The sequence below is a fragment of the Eublepharis macularius genome, chromosome 2, assembly GCF_028583425.1.
Source record: "Eublepharis macularius isolate TG4126 chromosome 2, MPM_Emac_v1.0, whole genome shotgun sequence".
Classification (NCBI taxonomy): Eukaryota; Metazoa; Chordata; class Lepidosauria; order Squamata; family Eublepharidae; genus Eublepharis; species Eublepharis macularius.
In genome coordinates, this window is record NC_072791.1 from 69,044,390 (window position 1) to 69,065,415 (window position 21,026).

The 21,026-nt window shown below is 42.7% G+C and overlaps 1 protein-coding gene across 1 annotated transcript in view; it reads right to left on the bottom strand.

The window, feature by feature from the left end:
• Window positions 1–21,026, bottom strand: part of LOC129324122 (cytosolic phospholipase A2 zeta-like) — a 46,268-nt gene that overhangs the window by 12,216 nt on the left and 13,026 nt on the right. Inside the window, exons 7-15 of the mRNA XM_054971132.1 lie at window positions 17,735–17,801; window positions 16,358–16,527; window positions 15,771–15,884; window positions 14,080–14,117; window positions 10,095–10,230; window positions 9,650–9,786; window positions 6,832–7,054; window positions 2,859–2,973; window positions 1,928–2,065 (exon numbers count right to left, since the gene is read on the bottom strand). Of these exons, the coding sequence (XP_054827107.1) occupies window positions 1,928–2,065; window positions 2,859–2,973; window positions 6,832–7,054; window positions 9,650–9,786; window positions 10,095–10,230; window positions 14,080–14,117; window positions 15,771–15,884; window positions 16,358–16,527; window positions 17,735–17,801 (1,138 nt within the window). The remainder of the gene's footprint in view (window positions 1–1,927; window positions 2,066–2,858; window positions 2,974–6,831; window positions 7,055–9,649; window positions 9,787–10,094; window positions 10,231–14,079; window positions 14,118–15,770; window positions 15,885–16,357; window positions 16,528–17,734; window positions 17,802–21,026) is intronic.

A 21,026-nucleotide genomic window follows, 5' to 3' on the forward strand; every position in this document is an offset into this window, starting at 1 on the left:
GCTTGTCATGACTAGACATGGGCATGAACAGCATTACGAACAGAAAAAATCCATGAACAGCCCAATCTGCTGTCCGCGAGCAAGCTGTTCAGGAGGCCACATCCTAAACGAACAGGTGGCCATTAAAAACCTTGTTCGTTGCCTTCAGCAGCCGTTCAGCAAGCCAGACAGTCTGGCGCCTGCTGCAATCAATCCCCTTGGCAACCGGAGGGAGGGACTGAACTCTGTCTGAACTCCTTCTGGCTTTAACTCTTCAAAGTACTTCCAGCAGAGAGTCCCGTTTTTGCCACTGTGAAGAGAAAATGACAGCCAACGAGGGAGACCCATGGATCATGCCTTTCCCGGGGTGCAATCTCTCTGAAACTTGGGGGGTCTTCAGAGGACAGTGAGGACTATGTCCCCTGCAAATTTGGTGGGTATTGGACATTGGGAAGGTCAGTTTGTGGGATGTTTAAAGGGCCCTGCTCCTTGCATGTGGCAGGCAACGGCCCTTTAAACTATCAGTTGGCAGGCAGCAGGGGGGAATCCCCCCCCTGCCGCCTGATAGTTTAAAGGGATCTTTAAAGGGCCAGGTAAGTGGGTTTGAGGGGAGGAGGGGCTAAGTGGGGGGTTGGGGTGGTTCTGGCCCCCACGAACAATGAACAACGAACATGTCCGGTAACAGTTCATGTTCGATGTATTGTCAAAGGCTTTCACGGCCGGAGAACGATGGTTGTTGTGGATTTTCCAGGCTGCATAGCCGTGGTCTTGGCGTTGTAGTTCCTGACGTTTCACCAGCAGCTGTGACTGGCATCTTCAGAGGTGTAGCACCAAAAGACTTTTGGTGTAGTCTTTTGGTGCTACACCTCTGAAGATGCCAATCACAGCTGCTGGCGAAACGTCAGGAACTACAATGCCAAGACCACGGCTATACAGCCAGGAAAATCCACAACCACAGTTCATGTTCATCCATGTTCGTTGTTCGTGGATGGTACTGAATGACGAACAGGGTGTTCAGGTTTTTTTTTCCGTTTGTGCCTATGTCTAGTCATGACTCCCATAACAAGTCAAGTTGTACCATCCTATGAAAGGCAAGAAAAGTCCACCCATTGCCAATCTCACCTCCCAGGAAAATTCCTTGTCAGATACAAATATAGCAATCAATATATGTGGTTTGTTTTATTTTTTAGGTTTACACCCTATTAAACCAGACTGGCTCCCAAAATGGCTTGTACATCAAATCCTTAACAATAGGCAGCTCAAATAACTGCAACAATTATTAAAGCAACTGTCAGTAATGAAATGGCAGGGTTTTGCAACTGGAGAGAGGGGAATCCTTAATAGTGCTGGAGAGATGGTGAACTACAGTGGTTCATGTACAAATGGGGAACTGGTGATTAAAAGTACAGCACCTTTGGTCTCCTGCCAAACTCAAAGTGTTCAGTGTGCTGCAGAATCAGCTGCAGCAGCTGTTCTTTCTACTCCCCCGAGATGCTGATGTTTAAGAATTGATGAGGATCCTCTTCATTAAGCCAAGCATGTAGACTTGGTTCTTTCTCTCCCAATCCTTCTCCTTCCTGATAGCATCAAAGAGTCACGGAATGGGGGTAAATGAGGGCCGAAGCCATCTCTCCAAGACTCCTGCAGACAAGATAGCTGCAGCTACTGCTCATGCTCTTTCTACTCCCCATTCAATCTTAATGAAACAATCAGTGTAAACAAAATCCAGCCAGCAAGGCCATCTAGAATGTAAATTTCATGTAGTCTAATTATCTGTCCATGGTTGCCAGTTTCTTACAGAAAGAGGGAAACACTCACTGGTGAGGGCAAGACCCCTTCCTAATTTCAGTGAGCTACAACTAAGTCATCAGAAGGGAAAAATTTCACATTGTCATTCATGACATATCCACCTATGGCTAATACATAGTGAGAATGCTACCATTCATACCCAACAGGTAGCAGATCCTGGGCTCAGGATGTTTCTTAATCAGCTGTCCCATGAAGAACTCACTGTCAAAGTCTTCTGTTCGGATAAAAGCACCATACTTGCGAAATCCAACCTCATATGGAGTGAACTCACACCATTCTGAAGGAGAAAGGGGGGTGGGAAACCATAGCCAAAAAAGATGTTTAAGTTAACACGCTCACTGTACCTCCCTTCATCATGAAAAGGCTGGCGAATAGCATTAATTAGGGGAAACTCACTGTGGAGGAAACACTAAATTAAGAAAGAAAATTGCATAAAATAAGATAAAATGGGAGCAGACTTACTCAAAATAGTTCCTGGGTCAACTAATCTATTCCTTGATGGCTAATACTAAGGGTATGCACTAAAAAAACCCAATATTTTTCAGATTCAGGTATCAAAATCTGATAAATATCAGGATTCCTGATATTTGAGTCCAAAAATACTGGTTTAATATTCAGATGTGGGTTTTTTTGAAATCCAAATCTATTTGGTTCTGTTATTCCCTATGGGGGAAATCTTTCCAGGGAGCTAGAGGGTCTGTTTTTCATGTAAACTGCACCAAAACTGCAGCGTAGTGAGGCTGCCTGTTCTTTAAAGACCCCCTCAAGTTTCAAGTGAATTGAATCAAGGGGTCTGATTCTATGGGCAGGGTGGGGTTGCATGCTTTCTTCAGAACAAAGAAGGCTTACTCAAATACAGAAGAGTTCTGGAAAACAGCACGAGTCCAGTAGCACCTATAAGACTAACAAAATTAGTGGTAGGGTATGAGCTTTCGTGAGCCACAGCTCACTTCTTCAGAAGAGTTCTGTGTTTCAGTAAGCCTTCTCTGTCATGGGGAAAGCATGTGATTTGCCCCCATAGGCTACAATGGAGAGTGGCTGGGAGGGACTTTGTTCAGGGGCCCATATACCTGCAAAATCTTCTCCACTAATATTAGGCCTCACGTTAACAGCTGCATAGATGGGGTAAGGATTCTGTGCCTCTTTCACAGCTTCCTGCTGATCAGACAGCTTTGATGGGTCTTCCTGAAGAAAGCATTAGGAAATTTTTATCATTTTGGAAGTGAAATTAGATTTCTCTCACACTTATTCATTATGCATATACATTACAAATATATGCACATCCTCATATTAATATCCAACAACCCTTAACATTAGCTAGCATACTGCTCATTTGGTAGGACCCAGCGCAAAAGCTTGTGGAAGGAGCTGGCAAAGCAGGTCTTTCCCCACTTTTACTCTCCCAAAGCAGCTCACACTGTCAAAGCAGGGCACTAGGGTGATGAGGAGGAATCAGATCAAATCACATCTTCCTTTTCTCCACTGATGCAAGCCATCATAATGTACTCTACTACAATTGTTATCATTAACATAATTTTGTTGCATGCTCCCAGCTTCCCGAGCTATAGAGAAATTCCAGCAGGTGCGCTTCCAAGTTTAGCTTCCTTTAGAAGAAAGAGCATGGAAGTCTTTCAAAATCTTTGTAATATTTGATTTACTTACAAATACACAATCAGAGCATTTTGGAAGTTCATAAATTCTCTCACAGAAAATCGTCAGAGAGCATCCCTGCAACTTAAGCTAATTTACAGCTCCAAAAACTCATTTTATCTATATTCAGTCTGAAAACAGATGTTTCACTTATTTCACTCTGTCCTGTAGGTAAAGAGATCATTCAGGGATTAATCTACAGTCAATAAATACTAATAATCTTTTGCAAAGCCCCTATTCATTTATAGTGGCCAACAGTGTTATCCTGACTCCTGAGCAGAGTTACATCATTCAAAGCTCAGTGACTTTAATGGTCTTAGAAGGGCATAATGCTGCTCAGGATGGCATTGTTGGCCGCTATAAATGAATAGTCAGGGACTTGGCAAAAGATAATCAATATTTGGATGGCACTGCAAGCCAGCTAAACCTGTGACAGCACAATTTTTTTCACCTAAAGCCTTCCAATCTATTTATGGTCCATCGGTTTGCAAAAACTAGAAGAGAGGTGCCAGTGGCATTTCTTCTTTGTATACTAAAAACAAAAAAAATCTACAAAGGTCAATGGTAAACTAATATTTATCAACTAAGATAAGAAACCAGTCTCCTCCACTGTCGTCTTCTCTGATGTTTCTTTACAGAAATTTATGCTGTTATATACTTAGTATACAAATATAACAGACATGATCAAGAAAAATTTAAGCAATTTAAAATTCTGTTAATTTCAGTGGAAGACTAAGATGTCTTCCACATGGGTTACCTGCCCCAAGTTCAATGCTTTTGGGAAGTGGGTTTTCTTCCTGTTTCCCTACCCCACTGTGCATTCGTACACCCCCAGGGAGTTTTACAGCTTTTCAGAAACCTTTCTCAAACCTGCATTGCACCAAAATTTTGGGAAAGATCATAGTAAAGCCTGGATAGCTACAGTATGAGTGGTAAAATGAAAAATGTTCTGGTCCAGATGGCAACCATTTTCACTGACCCTGTCCTTGCAGCAGCTGTTTCTCCCATTCCCTTCAGTTTTTTTTATTTTTAGAAAACGCAGCAGTAGAATATCATTGTATCAATATACTGTTCCACCAACAAGTCTAGCAGTTTATCTGAATTCCCAGCTTTCATTTTTTTTAAAAAAAATCTCCAGCCCCTTCCCTTGCAAAGATGTGCCTTTTTCTCTATATCTCCACTAAAAGCTTACATTTTTAAAAATAAAATCTGGAAATTCAAAGAAACTACTACACCTATCAGTACAATGCTATATGGATATAACAATATTCTACTGCAATTTTTTTTCATTGCAAAAGCCCTGGTGGCTCAGGGGGCAGTGGCTACTCGTAGGAGATTAGGCCAGGGAAACCTTCTACGCCAGGGGTGGGCAATTGTTTTGGCTCGGGGGCCACTTTGTGGGAGCGGAGGTTAGCGGAGGGCCGCACCTTTTAAAATGAGTGCATTCATTAGTTAACTTTCGGTGCCAGGCACCCGGTAGGTGACTGTCTTGGCGGGCCGCATGTGGCTCTGTAGCGGGCCGCATGTGGCCCGCGGGCCACAATTTGTCCACCCCTGTTCTACACGGAGGCCCCATTGCTGCTGCACTTCATCTGCAGTGACAGCAGCAACAGGGAAACCACAAAATCCTGTCTGTGTGTAGAAGACATTTCAGATAAAAAAGCAGGCAAAAAAGCCAGTGGTGCAAGTATGGAAAAAATGTTTGTTCAGATTAAAATTCCTGTGTGTTTCAACAACAAGGCTTCTTCAGGGTAATCTTGCGGTCTTTCAATGTTCCTCTATGCTTCTTCAGGGAATCTGGAGGAACCAGCATAGCATAATGCTTAAGTAGTTGAGCTGCAATTCAGCATTTCACTGGTTCTGTTGTGGCCCAGTCAGGGCACAGCAGCATTGAGGGCTCCTCGGGAGAAGAGGAGCCCTGGGTAGCCAACTCTGAACCAGGAATCAGCAATCAGACCCACAACCAGCAGCTGAGGCAGAGCCACTAGATGTTGGACTCTGTGCTTTTGACCTAGGACTGGAACAAGCCCCTTGCCTGAGCCCACCACTCCCGTGCAACCCCGGCCTGGCACCTGACAGGTTCAATTCCTGCTAATGTCATAAACTCACCTTGACTAAGCCACTCCTCTTAGCCCCAGCTCCCCAGCTGGACTGGGGATAATAACACTGACTTTGTTCACTGCTCTGAGTGGGCACTAATCTGTCCAGTACTGTTCTTGCATTCTCATTAAAGAAACAATGAAAGATCATCATAATAACAACAACAACAGTTTGTTTGTATACCACTCTTCCAGACAGATTAGTGTCCACTCAGAGCACAAGATTCAAACCAGTGAAGTGCTGCATCGCAGCTCAATTACTTAACCATTATACTAGCATCGCAGCTCAATTACTTAACCCATACGCTAAACCATCTCCACTGGATTCCCCTGAGGAAGCCTTGATGAATGCTGAAAGACTACCAGATTCCTGCAAAGAAGCCTTGTTAGTGAAATGTGTAAGGACTTTGAATAAAAATAAACAAATGTTTTTTTCTTTACTTGCACTATCAGCTTTTTTGCCTGCTTTTTATCTCTGTGACTGGTGTGGTCCTCTAGCTTTTCTTCTTTTCTGGAGGACATCTTAGGCCGTTTCCACACTGTCTATAAATAGCGCGAGACTCACGGAAGGCTGCTGGCTTCGTGTGATTCTTGACACCATTCAACTACAAAACATCATAAATCACCGTTTGTGGCGTTTTGTAAACAGATGGTGTCAAAAATCGCGCGAGGAAGCCAGCAGCCTTCCCCGAGTCTCGAGCTATTTATAGACAGTGTGGAAACGGCCTTAGACATGTACTTAACTTCCTCCAACTGAAATCAAAGGATTTTTTCAAAGTGCTTAACTCTGACTAAATCATGCCTTACAGGTTGGCATAATATTTCAGCAGGGGCAGTTGTGGGAAGATGACTGCCATCCTGTAAGATCCAGGCTGACTGTTTCTCTTGCTCCTGTTACTGAGCCAAGGGCAAGAGCCTAAGAGCTCTTAGGCCTTAGCCCATGGCTCACAGCCCACAGGCTTGGGCTTTGTAAACTTAACCAGTGGACACCAGCCCAGGATGTTGCGTGTACATTCTTGGGGGGGGGGGTGTTCATTTAAGATAATTCAAATTGTATTGTATTTTTTAAAGCCACATTCGGGTCCTCACTGGAAAGGAAAATGAGATAAAAATACACTAAATACATGCATATATGCAAGTTTTTTTTAATGAAGGAGACCCACATTTGTTCCACACCTTGCCTTCTTACTGAAGGGATACAGATAAAGTACATGTATCTGACAAGAATGCTGAAGCAATATAAGAAACAGAATCTGCTGAGTAGCGCCATATTTTCCGGTTTAGAATTTCTTACCTTCTGCAGTAGGAAATGTTCTATAATAAGCCCCCACAGGTCTGTGAAAGAAGCTTTGCGTCCCTCATTCTCCATTGCAATCAGTTCCTGGAAATAATACGTCAGACGCTCCGAAGAAAAGGCTCCTACTTTACTGCTGGATATTTTATCCTGGGCATTACTGATATGGTCTCTGAGATCTCTGCGTGACCACTCAGGGTCCTGGTACAATGTTGACAAACACCTGCAAAAATTTCCATCAGAAACTTAAAAGATTGAACTTCTGTTGCATCAAATTCGAGTTTGATGGAACAGCATTAAACATATTATGGCTGTTCAGATTGTACAACTCACAAGCAGAAAGTGCTCATGGATGTTTTCCCTGTATCCTCCCATCAGCAGCGTGTGAACTCCAAAGAGCTGAGACAGAAAAGGGAGGGCATCTCAGTAGAGAAGAAAGAGGAAGAGGGGCAATGTATTGTCGAAGGCTTTCACAGCTGGAGAACGATGGTTGTTGTGGGTTTTCCGGGCTGTATTGCCGTGATCTTGGCATTGTAGTTCCTGACGTTTCACCAGCAGCTGTGGCTGGCATCTTCAGAGGTGTAGCACCGAAAGACAGAGATCTCTCAGTGTCACAGAGATCTCACTGTGACACTGAGAGATCTCTGTCTTTTGGTGCTACACCTCTGAAGATGCCAGCCACAGCTGCTGGCGAAACGTCAGGAACTACAATGCCAAGACCACGGCAATACAGCCCGGAAAACCCACAACAACCACAGGAAGAGGGGCAATTTCACTGAATTCCTCCTTCTTACTGAAGACCCCCAATATCATGGGCATTTTGCCCATGAGGCATCCCCAGTTCCCAGCATCAGCTTTTTCAGGGCGAAAGGATACTTGGGGGGGGGGGGAATATCAGGTTCTGCCATTTGTAGGATCTAAGCCCAGACTCCCAAGAGTAAGAGAGACACCAAGTGCATGCATGCACAGCCTCACTATCATGGGTAGGATGCCCTGGAAAAAGGACTCATCACTAGCCCTATCCAAGCCATGCAGGTGATAGAAAAAACTCAGGAAGTGATAGGGGCAAGACTTTAAGTGTAGCTGATGTGTATTGAGTACAGCCAGCATCTGATGCTGATCAGGGACAAGCTGAGGACCAGAAGCCTAAAAAGTAGGTTTCAGCAGGTTCAACAGAGCTTGCTTATTAGGTGATCATAGGGACTCTTTAACAACATTATACTGCCCAGCCAGCACACTGCTCAGGCATGCAGTCAGAACATATGAGGATTATCAAAGCAACATTGACAGTTCTGGGATTTGCTGCTCTATGTACCTGAATAATATTTAAATTAAAGCTTGCCTTTGGTTCAAATGATATAGCTGTGCCCAGAAAGGTCACATCATTCTGTGGGGACAAGAAAGGACTATAGTGCATTCCATTTAAACAATATGATTTGTTTTGTCCAAAAATTTTCTGTTCAGCTCAGTTTGAATGGAATGTTCCGTATTCTAACCAATAAGAAGAGAGGCCATTAACAGGGACTCCAAGAAGGATAGATACTTCTCCAAATGCAAAATTATTAATATCATTCTATTTATTTTATTGTGAAAAAAATGAGGAGTGCTGGTGTTGACTGTTAACGCTCTATACTTAGGACCTCCTACTCCCATATGAATCTACCTGACCACTACGATCATTGTCAAAAGCCCTGCTTCAGTGGCCCCCATCATCTAAGGCCAGATGGGTAGCAATCCAAGATAGAGCCTTCTTGGTTGTGATGGTGAAACTGTGGAATTCCCTCCCTGGGAATATTCATCTGTCCCCTCTATCTGTCTACGACCATGGGTGAAGACTTTTCTCTCTGGTATCTGGAGTTTACTTATTGACCTTCCTTCTTGCTTGTTTTAATTGATGGTTATCATATATGTACTGCTTTAAAGATTATTTGTATTGTCTTTTTAACTGTTTGCTGCCCTGAGGGTCCTAATTGGACAAAAAGCCTTGCTGCAAACGTTTAACAAACATAAATTGAATATCCAAAGCTTACTAAAAATCCCATTGTGCATTTAAGACTTAACTAAAATGTATTTTTAAAAATTTCATGAGATTTCATAGGTAATTACCAACATAGATTCTAGTATAGTAAAAGAAAATTGTTTTTAAAAAAGAGAGAGAAGTTCTAGAACAAAAGCTCTTAATCCTGAATTCAGGTATTTGAACTGACAGTTCTTTTCCCGTTCTTAACTGTTTTTTAAAATTATAGTTCCAAGATGTGGGTATGCAAAATATTTATGTGACTAGCAGAGATCTCCTTGTAGCCTTTTATACAGTGAGAGAGACACGTTTCAGGACCTGTTTAAGATACTCAACTGCCATATTCACATACCAGCAGAACAAGCAGAAGAGGGATGGCCTCAAAATAAAAACTGGAGAGGCAAAAACTCAGATTAGTGCCCTCGTATAGCATCAGTATGAGGCTCTTGGTTGGTTTTTCATTTTCTTTTTCATTCACCAAATTGCTTTTAAACCTCCATCAATTTATCAACTGACAGGAGCAAATCATGTCTTGAGCTGCTGTCTGTTAGATGGGTTGTAAAATATCCCCTACCGGTCCTAATAAAAGAATGAGTGGACAATCCCAGTAATGTGCACAGATCACTTGAGCGTATGCTCCTTGGGCCTTAGATGCTGAGTGAATCTGTCCAAAGTCTCAGATTTTAAACAGAGTTAAAGCAAGAAGGATTCTGCCATAGGGCATGCAAGTGGAATAATTAACTTCCTGGTTCTTGCAAGCCACTAAATTCATACCTAGCTAGAAATGTCATTATTGCATACCAAGTAGAGCCGGAAATTCCAGAGAGGTATGTGACAGCATTCAGAAGATTTAGCTGCTGAAGCCCAAATAGACTACCATAGAATGATGTCAGTGCTCTCATTCCTCCACCAGATCCTAAGACTGCTACCACAGGGACCTAGAGTGGGGGAACAGGCATAACACAGGGAAATTGAGTATTAGTTTGACTGCAGTAAAACAGAAATTCAAAGAATTATGGTAAAGTGGTATACGTAATCCTATTGTGTGCGCACCGGTCTGTGTGTGCACATGTCTGCATACTCATGCTATATGCATGACTGGGGTTTCTTAAAATTACTTTAGAGGTACTTGCTTAATTACATTATGAATGACAAATATTAGAATGCTCCATCATTTTATTTCCACTAAGGTGTGAACAATTGCAGGTAGCTCTGCAGAAGTCACCAAACACTGCAAGACCTATACCTCATCTTTGCTGAGGTCTTCTCTCAGTTGGAGCGCCTTACTTAGAGTTTGAGAAACTATTTTCTTCCTCTTGTCCAAGAATTGCCGCTCTTCTTGACAAAGATCAAAACCAAGACGAACATCAAGATTTCTTTTGCTAGGTTACAGAAAGATGTTAGAGGGAGAAAAAGAAGATGCGCATACACATACACCCTAAAAGATTCATTAAAAAATATAAAGGCTATATCCTAAGAGTTTGAGCACTGACTTGGGAAAGGAAACATCTTTAAGTATTTAATTCCAAGGGAAAAAATGAAACAAAATTAGATATACAGGGTTTTTAATTACTAAAAAGAACTTCCTTAGGAACATATAAAGTTGCCTTATATCAAGTCTGGGTTCATCTAGTCCAATAGCCCACCTAGTCTTGACAGCAGCAGCATTCTAAAACCTCAAATAGTTATCTTGATCTTTTAAATATCTTCCTGTCCAAGATCTTTTAATTGAAGATGCCAGAGATTTGAGTCCTTCAGGGTTCAAGGCATGTACTCCATCCATTTGAATTAAGGACCCTCCCTATCAGTTATTCCTGTTTTTCTTTGATTTTTATTGGTTTGTCAGATTTTCAAATTGATTATAAGTATCAAGCCAGGATCCGACACTTCAGCTGGTTGTCAGAACCTAAATGCATATAATTTTGTTGAATCTGTCACAAGTTTGCCATGATTTGGCAGAAAAGCGGGTCAGAGTGGCTGATTGTGCTCTTTTTAAAATAGTTTTTAATATAACTCTTGACGTCAGCAATTGTTTAGCTACCTTTACCATGAAATCCCCATATGCAAGGCTCTCTGACTCACCAAAGGGGCCAATTTGCAGCACCAGGGGCACAGGCTAGATGGTTTCCTTGGTTGCAGAATGTGGGCTCTGTACTGCTAGTTACGACAGCTGTGGGAGGAGCGCCCTGGTCAGTTCTCATGCTGAGGCCTCTGCATCTAATCCTGGGCAGTTAGGCAGCATGGGGAGGTGTGGCTACTCTGGGCGGAGGGCCAAAAGTAAAAATCCTCCCCCCAGGGCTTCCTCCTTCCTTTGTTTTTAGCACAAGGCAGCAGCCAGCTTCTCATGCTTCCCTCCCTATATGCAGTGCTCTGCTGTTATATTACTGCTTTGCTTTCTTATGTTGCTGTCACAGCTCAGAAAGTTTTGGATCCCTAGGCCGGATCCATCTGGGGGAGACTGCACCAGCTGGCCCTCTCACCCCATTCTGGGGTCCCCTTAATGGGTCTTAACGGGTCAGAGAGGATCATCTGTCTTTGTTCCCCGGTGGCAAGAAAACCATGCCTAGGTGGGGTCACACCCTTGCCAATCTATGGTTGGCTCCCAGCAGGTAGCCTGGGAAGGGTGCCATCAGATGGCTGTCAGGTCATTGTATGCCTGGATCCATGTCCTATGCTATACCAAATCTACAATGGCTGTAATCAATAAAGTTGTGGCCAGTTTTCCTCCTGTCTGGAGTGATGTGTCTTTTTGTTCCGTTGTCTGCAGCCTCACCCACTGTCCCTAGGCTACAATAGGCACTTGTCTCACTTATGCCATACCTTAAATCATTGTTACACAGCTCTTTTTTAAAAAGAATTATCTGCTTGAATTTGATTCTTTGGACTCTTCCATCTCTGTTTGACACTGATCCCACAGTTTAACCACTTCCTCAATCTGATCTTTATCTTCCAGGTCCAAGGCTGTCCTACAAATGCCCTGATTAATATCAGGGTCAGTATCTTCATAGTTTTATTTCAAAACTATAATTAACACAACTCATTCATGATTCTACTGTCTTAGATAAAAAAACCAACAGCCCCTTTGATCATGGCCTGGTCATAAACATTTACTGTTTTTACATTTATACTTTGTTCTTGGTATCTTGGCTCTTGGTATCAAAATTGAATAGGGAACATTTCATAAGGAAGCAACTAATTCTCCAACCCTTCCTGTTCCCTAACAAACTTTAAACTAGGGAAAACAAGCTGTGTATGCCCAGGATGGCTTCCTGAACTCTCTCATCTTGCAGTGACAGTGACAGGGTAGAAATTGTGGTCCACCAAAACCACCATTACACTTTGTCTCATGGTACAGCTTACCATATTTGGAAACGTGTTTTTAGTATTTTTTAGACTAACAAGTGGTAGACCTGCAAGAACTAGCATCTTATATTCCCTTCCCCACTATTTCTGTTTTCCTTTCCCTGAAAGCCCCCATAGTCTCTCCCCTCTCTTTCCCACTAACCAGCCAACCTATCTTTACCCTTTATCTTCAGCTATCATTCCTTCCATTCCCCCGGCAGACTCTGTCTGGGAAGACTATGGGTTAACCTACCTTTATATTCAGCTATCCCTTCTTTCCACCCCCAAATAGACTCTACTTGGTAAAACTATCACCCACTTGCATGGTGCTAGCTGCAAGGCTGGGCCCAGTTGCTTGGTAGGGAACCTGCAAGGATATGCAGCGGGACACCGCATTTTCTCCCATATCCCCTTCTTCACACTATTTCTTCTTTCCCACCTCCTGGTAACCACCATACCCTCAACTTTCCCTGCATCCTCCTCTCTTTCCCACCCATCAAACAACCTACCTTTTCTGCACCATACCTTCATCTATATTATTTATTTGCTTCAGTTATGCCTCAGCTTTCTCCACAATGGGGACCTAAAGTACCTTATATCATTCTCCTCTCCTCTGTTTTATCCTCACAACAACTTTAGGATGTAGCTTAGGCTGAGAAAGTGTAACTGTCCTAGAGTTCCCAGGCAGTACCTAGCAACCAGTTGGAGGGTTACAAGCAGGAACATGGGAGAGGGAGAGCTGTAAAGCCATAGAATATCCAGTGACTCCAAAAGCTACCTTATGTCACTTCCAAGTTTTTATTTGGAACTTAGTTCTGAATACAATGCTACCAAGTTTTTTTTTCCGTCTGAGTGGCAGTGGCAGGCAACTGGAGAGAAGTGGAAATCCCAAACAGGCCCAAGGTCACCCAGTAAGATTCCACAGCAAAGTGGAAATTTGAACCTTTATCTCCCAGATCCTACTCTGAATCTTGGACCACTATACCATCCTGACTTTTATAGAGTGGCTGCTGTTGAACAGAAGCAAGCAGCAATCCCTGGGTAAATCATGCAAGTTGCCCAGTGACCACTGCCAGGCCTGGCCCTGGTGAGGCCTCCCTTAAAGGCCAAAACAGCCCTGGAAAGGGTCCTGCCCTCTCCCCCTGCCTTTTATTGACAGAAACTAAGGCTTGAAGGCTGGCAATACTGTTCTGGTTGCCAACCCCTACAATGGCTGCTACAGAGGGCATTCATTTCTTAAAGGAGCAGTTGCTGCGTCTATTATTTTGGGGAGGTTGCAGATTTTTCTTGTCTCAGGTGTGTAGAAAGATCTGTCTTTTCTGTTTGTGGCTTCAGTTTCCAGATTTAAATATTTCTAGATTTGGCCATGTTGAGAATTAAATATATCAATTGATTGTTCTCTCTTACTTTACATTAGCTCCTCATTTTCTGGTTCTATTAGATTAGAATGGCACAAAGAACTCCACATGATGGATATCTATGAGAAGTAAGGTCCCTTTTTTGACACCAAGAACTTTAAGGCAAAAAAATCAAAACAGATTTGCATTGTTGCAGGACATATAATTAAGTATCTTTTAAAAACTTAACTAAATCAAATATGTTACATATTTACATGGGTGAAATCTTCATGAGTAGCTGGAACACTCTAGCATTTTCTTTTTCTGCAGCAGCTTGATAAAGGAAGAGGCAAGTTGCTTTTTAAAATTATACCATGGCTTACTACTTCTACTCTGGGAGTGTTTTAACTACACAAGGTTCCCAACCAAATGAGAATGCATTTTATTTGGCTTATGGGTATAATTCTAGTAGATCAAATGAAAACAGTAGCAGTTGTAAAGTTTTGAAAACAGTTCGTAATAAGCTGCAAAAGGATCCCAAGATTCACTCACATTTGTTCAGCCTTCACATGTAGATCCACACTTTGTTCCTATAGGGGGGGAAAGGTACTCTGAAAGAGGATGCAGGAAGAAATAACCACATTGCTTAATGTAACCTGCACTGCTCCTTACTTTTTACCCCATTTCAGAGCCTCTTATGCACAAAGCAAGGGGAAAAAACACAAGAACACAGGCCACCCTCTAGATGCTACCTAACCATTTAAACTGTATAACTGCAGAAAATACAAAAAAAGCCAGCAAACAAGATCTAGTGAATTTCCCCCACTTTTAAGTATGCATGAGAGAAATAGTGTCTCTGCCCTGTCATGTCTAGGGGTGTTTCCGATTCAGGTTTTTAAACCGAATTGGGCCTGATTCGGAAAGATTCAGAAATCCTGAAGCAAAGCTTTCCAAAGTGATTCGGGTTGCTTCGGAAAGCTTCGGGAACCCGGGATTACGTTTAAAGGGCCCTTTCGCAAGTGGCAGGGCCCTTTAAGCTTCAGCTGGCAGGTGGGGGAAATTCCCCCCTGCCTCTCAGCTGAAGTTTAAAGGGCCCTGCTGCTTGCAAGTACCCGGAAAGAACCCTTTAAACTGCCCCATTTCCTAGTACTTTACCCCCCACCCCCCACTTACCTGGCACCGTGAAGGAGATCGACTCCCCGCTGTCCCTCTCTGCCAGCCAGCTGGCTGCACCAGCCACAGCTTTGTGGCGGCGGCGGTAGGGAAGGCCTTCCGCCCACGTGGCCACTGGCTGCACCAGCAGACCTCAGCAGCAGGGAAGGCCTTTTCCTCCAGCCAGCTGGCCAGCGTGGCAGCAGATCCAGCATTCCGCCCATCAGGTAAGTGGGGTGGGGGATGGGGTTTAAAGGTGGGGTGAGTCTCCCCCCTCCTCCATCACTTCAGAATGCTCTAAATCTTTCTGGAGCATTCTGAAGCAACTCAGAAACCCGAATTTCAGGGTTTTCCAGATCTTTTTCATGCTTCAGGTAAACCCAAAGTGGGAAACCCGAATCTTTTTCGGGTTGCCTGCACTGCACTTGCCTGCACTTGCCTGCACTGTTATAAGTAGAATAACATTTGGTGACAGGGAATCTATAAGAATCTGCAACAAATGTGCCATGCACCAAGCCAAACAGTCAATCAACCATGTACTATCAAGAGCTTGACAGCCCCTATGTTTCTCCAGTCCAGGGCTGCCATACTTTGACAGGTATTCTGCGCTCAGCTGAATGAGGCACAAGTTGTGCATGTCTACAATCAGTGAACTAAAATCTCTTTCCCTGGACTCAGAGCTCCACCTCTAATTTGCCTTTGGGATTCGCTACCACTTGAAAATGTTCAACTTCACCCTCCAAACTCTGTCCAAGTACCAGAATGTTTGAAATGAAAAGTTGGCAACCTTAGTTACAGAATTCAGTGTAATCTGGACATTAGCTCTTCTTAATCGCATATTTTAGGAATATCTATGCCTCAAACAGCATCAATGTCAAGTTACCCTGCAGAAGGAGGGGGAAGGAAACCTCTCCCACTGTGCATCAGAGGCAGCTGCAAGCAGTAGCCAGGACAACAGGAGGCCTAAAGGATTACTTCCCCCAACCCCAATACTCCCACTGCTGCTGCCATCATCGAGTGCCTTGACAAATGAGTTCCTTCCACAACCCATGTTACAACCCCAGAAGCAAAAAAACCCCTAGTAATTATACTTTTCCTAGCGGAACAGTCATTTCAGTGTGCTTTCCCAAAGGAAGAGAATGAAACGGAACAGTTCCTGATCCAAGAATTGTGCTGTGCTGTTCAAAGTCAGGATTCACTCCATCCTAGAAAGAAACAAGAGTACATTCATGAAAATGATACTTATTTAGAAAATCTCATATGGCTGCTCTTTAGAAGCCTGTTTAAAGCAGATTACAACATAAGAATTATCAGTAATAAAACATGACATAAAATAACATTCAGTATCTAAAATAGCATTTATTAAAACATCCTCAAGCTAGAAATAGGCCATAAAACAGGTCTTAAATGAATGAAACCCCTCCATTAAAGGCTTGAGTAAAAGAAATATTTGGGCCTGCGCATAACAGATAGTAAAACAAGCACCAAGTGAGCTTCGAGCAGGAGGGCATCACAAAGACAAGGTGCCACCACTGAAAGAGCTCCATCTCTGATTACCACGTACCTCACCTCTGTAGAGAGGGCACAGACAGCAAGGCTTGGGAAGAGGATCTTAAATGCTGAGCTGGTCCATATGGGAGGAAGTGATAAGTCTACCCTCAGTATGGCCATGTCTCACCTGAAGGATTGTAACGGTTTGCTCCACCTCCACCCCCACTTCGGAACACATATCTTTGCCCACATGAAAGACAAATGGAACCCCACAATTCTGATCAGAATCTGGTTTGCAAGGCATGTTTAGCTGCTTCTCATATGATCCTGGAAGTGAAAGCTTGAATTGGTTGTTTCCTGAAGATGACAATGAGAGATGTTAGAAGTGAAACAGTACAATACATATATAGAGAATGTCATAGTGATAGCATAGTTATCAAATACAAATTTCCAGTTTTTATGATAAGACATGAACTGCTATTGAATTTATCTTATGGAACTGAAATGTTCCCTTTGGTTAAATTAAGTTTTAAAAATAAATTTAATTCTGAGGTCAGCTCATCTCTACACATCACATGCCTTCTACTTTCCTCATTTTATATTATATTGCACTTTTGTTGATGAAGCCGTCCCAGAAACAATAAAAGGGGAAGAAGGAAGAGAAAGCCAAAGGGAGCAAAAGCACATCAGAGGTAAGTACCCTTCCCACTCACCCACCTTTTGGAACAGAAATGACTCAGCATGCCTTTTGCACAAGAACCAGACTATATACATGTGTGATGTGTCTCTTTGTCACAGCTAGAAGCTTCTCTCTGGCACCTCCTTCTCTTTCTGTGCCTTTACTCCCTTCTCTTCTTGTGGTATTGCAAGAAGCAAGATACTTTTGCAGAGCTCTTCTATACAATCATGCCATCCTATCTGTGAAGCCCTGCTTCTTTATGTTGAGTTTAAGGAGACAGACAGGGCTGCATATAGCCTGGGATTCAACTTATAGTCTGTCTATTTCACAGAGGAAGAGACTTTGGCTCAGTTATAATTCTTACAAAACTCATGAACACAGAAGGGATAGCAAAGGTATGACAATCTGTGACAGTCCTTATGCACAATAATTTAATTCATTATCCTGCCCACCTTATACCTTGGAAAACGTATTGGTATTTAAGGTGCTACTGAACTCAAATCTTGCTCTTCTACTTCAACCAACATGGCTACTCAACCTGAAACTATGGCCAACTATAACGTTCATTTTCTTTCTTTCTTGTTTTCCCCTCTTCTGTGCGATATTGCTGAAGGGTCATTTGGACTCTTAGCTTCAGATTCAGCTTGGGAGGAAGGAATGGGGCAAATGGAATATGCTTACTGGTCAGGCTACCACAACGATTAGATTGCTTATCATCCCATTAGAATATTGAGAAGTAGCCTGCTTTTTGTAAGACTTGAGTTACATTTCATTTAAAACCCAGATTTTCATACTCAGAGCTCATTCACAGAAAAACGCAACTAAAACACAGCAACATTTTATTCATTCTGGAAATCATGGTGGGGGGAGGAGGAACAGACCTACCATGTTCGCTCAGCTTTAACTTTTCATCTTTATTAATTACCCCTTGCAGACAAAGACACGGGTGAGCCTATGTGGAAGTTGAGAAGGAAAATACGTGTTTTGAAATCAGAGCTCATTGCATGAGTAAACTCTAATAAAATAGTTAAGCTGTAAACTTTGTACAGAACAAAGGTGTAACTTAACATCCTAACTACACATTATGTAGAACCAGTGTGGTATAGTGCCTAGAGTAATAGAGTAGGATCTAGGAGACCTAGGTTTGATTCCCTGCTTTGCTATGGAAACTTGCTGGATGACCTTGGGCCAATCACATACTTTTAGCCTAACTCCACAGGATTTTTGGAGGGAAAAAAAGAAGGAAGTCCTGATCAGCATTGGGATCCTACACACCTAGGAAGGGTGGAACTTCAGAAACTCTCCACTCATCCTGAGATTAAAGATGGAGAAAGCATGACATGTTGTTAGACTCTTTGATACCCCTTTATTGGCTGGGTAATTGATCCTAAGTGGAGAGCCATAATATTGTTTGCACATACAGTTGCTGCTCAGTTAATAATCCATCCTGCATCTCAAAATAATCAAAATAACAGAGGATATGATTAAGTGGAAAGGGCCAAATAAAACTTTAAGATGAGCAGAAGGATAGTCTTTAGAGAAGCAACTTGAGGAAATTTTGACAGCAGAAGAACATGAGTATTCTACCATTTATTAAAAGCTAAATCTCTAAGAGCAGGAGTATTCTCATGACATCCTGTAGAAAATTATCAGGGTTCTTCAAAGGGAAAATGTAATAGCAGACACACCTTCCTTACAGACAGAGTGGTCCACCACTGCCCATCTTCTCCTGCATTTAACAGAAGGTGCAGAAGGGTGTAGTGTGTTCCAATCTTTCTGCTCACACAGGACTAAGATGAAGCCAAATATGGCCTAGGATAGTCATTCTTCTGTGTGAACTTTTGTACCATTAACTAGGTCTGAGACACAATGGCATTCTGCAGCGAAAAGTCAATATGAAAAACCTTTCTTTAAGGTAGAAAAGCTGTTCAGTCTGAACTGGGCGGGGGGGGGGCATCTGACAAACCTTCCAAAAACCTACTTTTGTCTTCCTGCTCTTCTCCTTCTTGAAACAAGCTAAGAATGATTTCCTAATTAATTCAAGCAAAAACAAGCTAAAGGAAACACTTCTGTTGGCATGCAACAGGCTCATTTTGCATTTCCAGGTATTCATCTGTAGTAGCAGCACAAAATTCAAGTCCAGTAGCACCTTAGAGATTTCAGGGTAAAAGCTTTTATGACTCAAAGCTCCCTTCACCAGAGACAAGAATGAAGATCCATCAACCCTTACATCCAGAAAGTGAGAGGGGTATTACTAAGAAATGCCAGTTGGAGTCAGGAAGCAAAACATAATCAGTTTCTTAGAGAAAGGAGGCAGGAAATGCAGAAAATTTACATCTGTAATGGGATAAGAATTCTATGTCCCTATTCAACCACCCAATGGGGGGGTCCATTGTCCTGAACATTTAAATAATTTTAGTTCCACCGTCTAGCACTCTATTCTCCCCTTTTGAAGCTTCTATGTAGAAGACAGTCAAGTCTCAAGAGATTAAGAATAAAAAATCCACTACCATCCAATTATCCTCCATACTATGGAGATAATTTGTCATATTCATTCTTCAAGAAACAACTTAAGCATCTGATAAGCATCTTGTAATGTAAGAAGAAATGGATCTATGGTACATTTCACACTCGGTTTTTAGAGCGTGTTTGTACCTGTTCCACATCCCATGTTTGCAAGGTTTTCACACTTAAAAGCAGTCATGGGATGCAGTCCCGCTTTTTGTCCGCTGTATCCCCGATTTTTCCCCCTCCGGACATACCCCGATGTTTTTTTAAGTTCGCTGCCGACTGGCAGCTGGCCTGCATTTTGCTAATGTGAACACTTTTGCCCCCTTTTTGCTTCTCTCCCCCCCTCTCCTTTTCCCTGGGAGCTGATTGGTTTGTGCAGAATTAACCACTCCCACCCTCCTCAGCTCTCTGAACTCCTTGTCCACCATTTTTTTTAGTAAAGCGAGCTGAGGGTCATAAGGCTGCTTCTTCGTTGGTTTCCTTCCTCCCGGTATGCATGCTGTTTTATTTTTTTTTCAAAAGCCAGGAATGATTCCTAAACTTGCTGCTAATTCCCTGCTAGCTTTAAAATCAAGGAAAGTGTTAAATAGCTGCTTTCTCCTTCCTCCCTTAGGGTATGCACACACATTCTTTTTTTTTTTAAAGACAAGAATGGGTTGCAATGTTGTAATGTTCCTGCACTTTCTTCCTGGCTTTAAAAGCCAGGAAAGGATTAAATGGCTGCTTTTCCCTCCCTCCCAGGCATGGTTCAGACTTTGCCAAAGAGGGGGAAAAAACCCAAGCATTTTGCACAGCCCCTTGGAAACAAGCCTCTGCTTCCTGGGAGGAGATGAATCGGCAGCATTTTAACCCTTTCCTGGCTTGATTTAAAAAAATGAGAGTGGTACATGTTTTCCCCCAGAACTCTGCCACCAATTGCCTCTCCGGTGGGCAGGGGACAGCCCAATCAGCAAAAAGGGGGGAAGGGTTCCAACACTGCAACGTTACTACTCATGCTCAATTTTTTAAAAAAAAGTGTGACGTGAATTGCAAGGCCCCAAAAGCCCAAAATTGCACCGAGGTTTTGAAATGAAGCACAGATACCAAATCAAAATTGCAGTGGACAGTGTGAAATGAACAGGTGCAATGCCGAAGCCACTGCGATCGGGGCGAATGCTCATAAATGGCGGTTTAAACCGTAAGTGCGAAAAGGGCCAATGAGAACGACTTTGAACAAGACATTTCCATAAAGAATAGCCCTTTGGCAGAGTTTCTGCAATTAAACCATCTACAGCTCATAATTTACCTCACTGAAGAAACAGAAAGACAGAAAAAACTTTCTAATCACTTGCATGCTGCAGGCCATAACAACATATTTTCTGGCAAATTGACAACCTTTCACAGAGAGCGCATAGCCTGGAAGAGGAATCTGTTTTTTCATGAGGACTCTCCTTCTGCTCTACTAAATCCACCCAAATGATACATTTCTGTGGGGACTTGGCACCCTTTTCTCACCAGCTTTGTCTGAAGGAGTACTTTCCACATGCCTCAGAACATGGATGGACAGAGCCGAACAGCTGCCATCTCTCTAAACTAGTTACACACAATATAACGTTTACCAACTGCTATCCACCCAACGCTATAGGTAGAAAGACTCTATATGGACCCCTCATTGGTGGCAATGCCA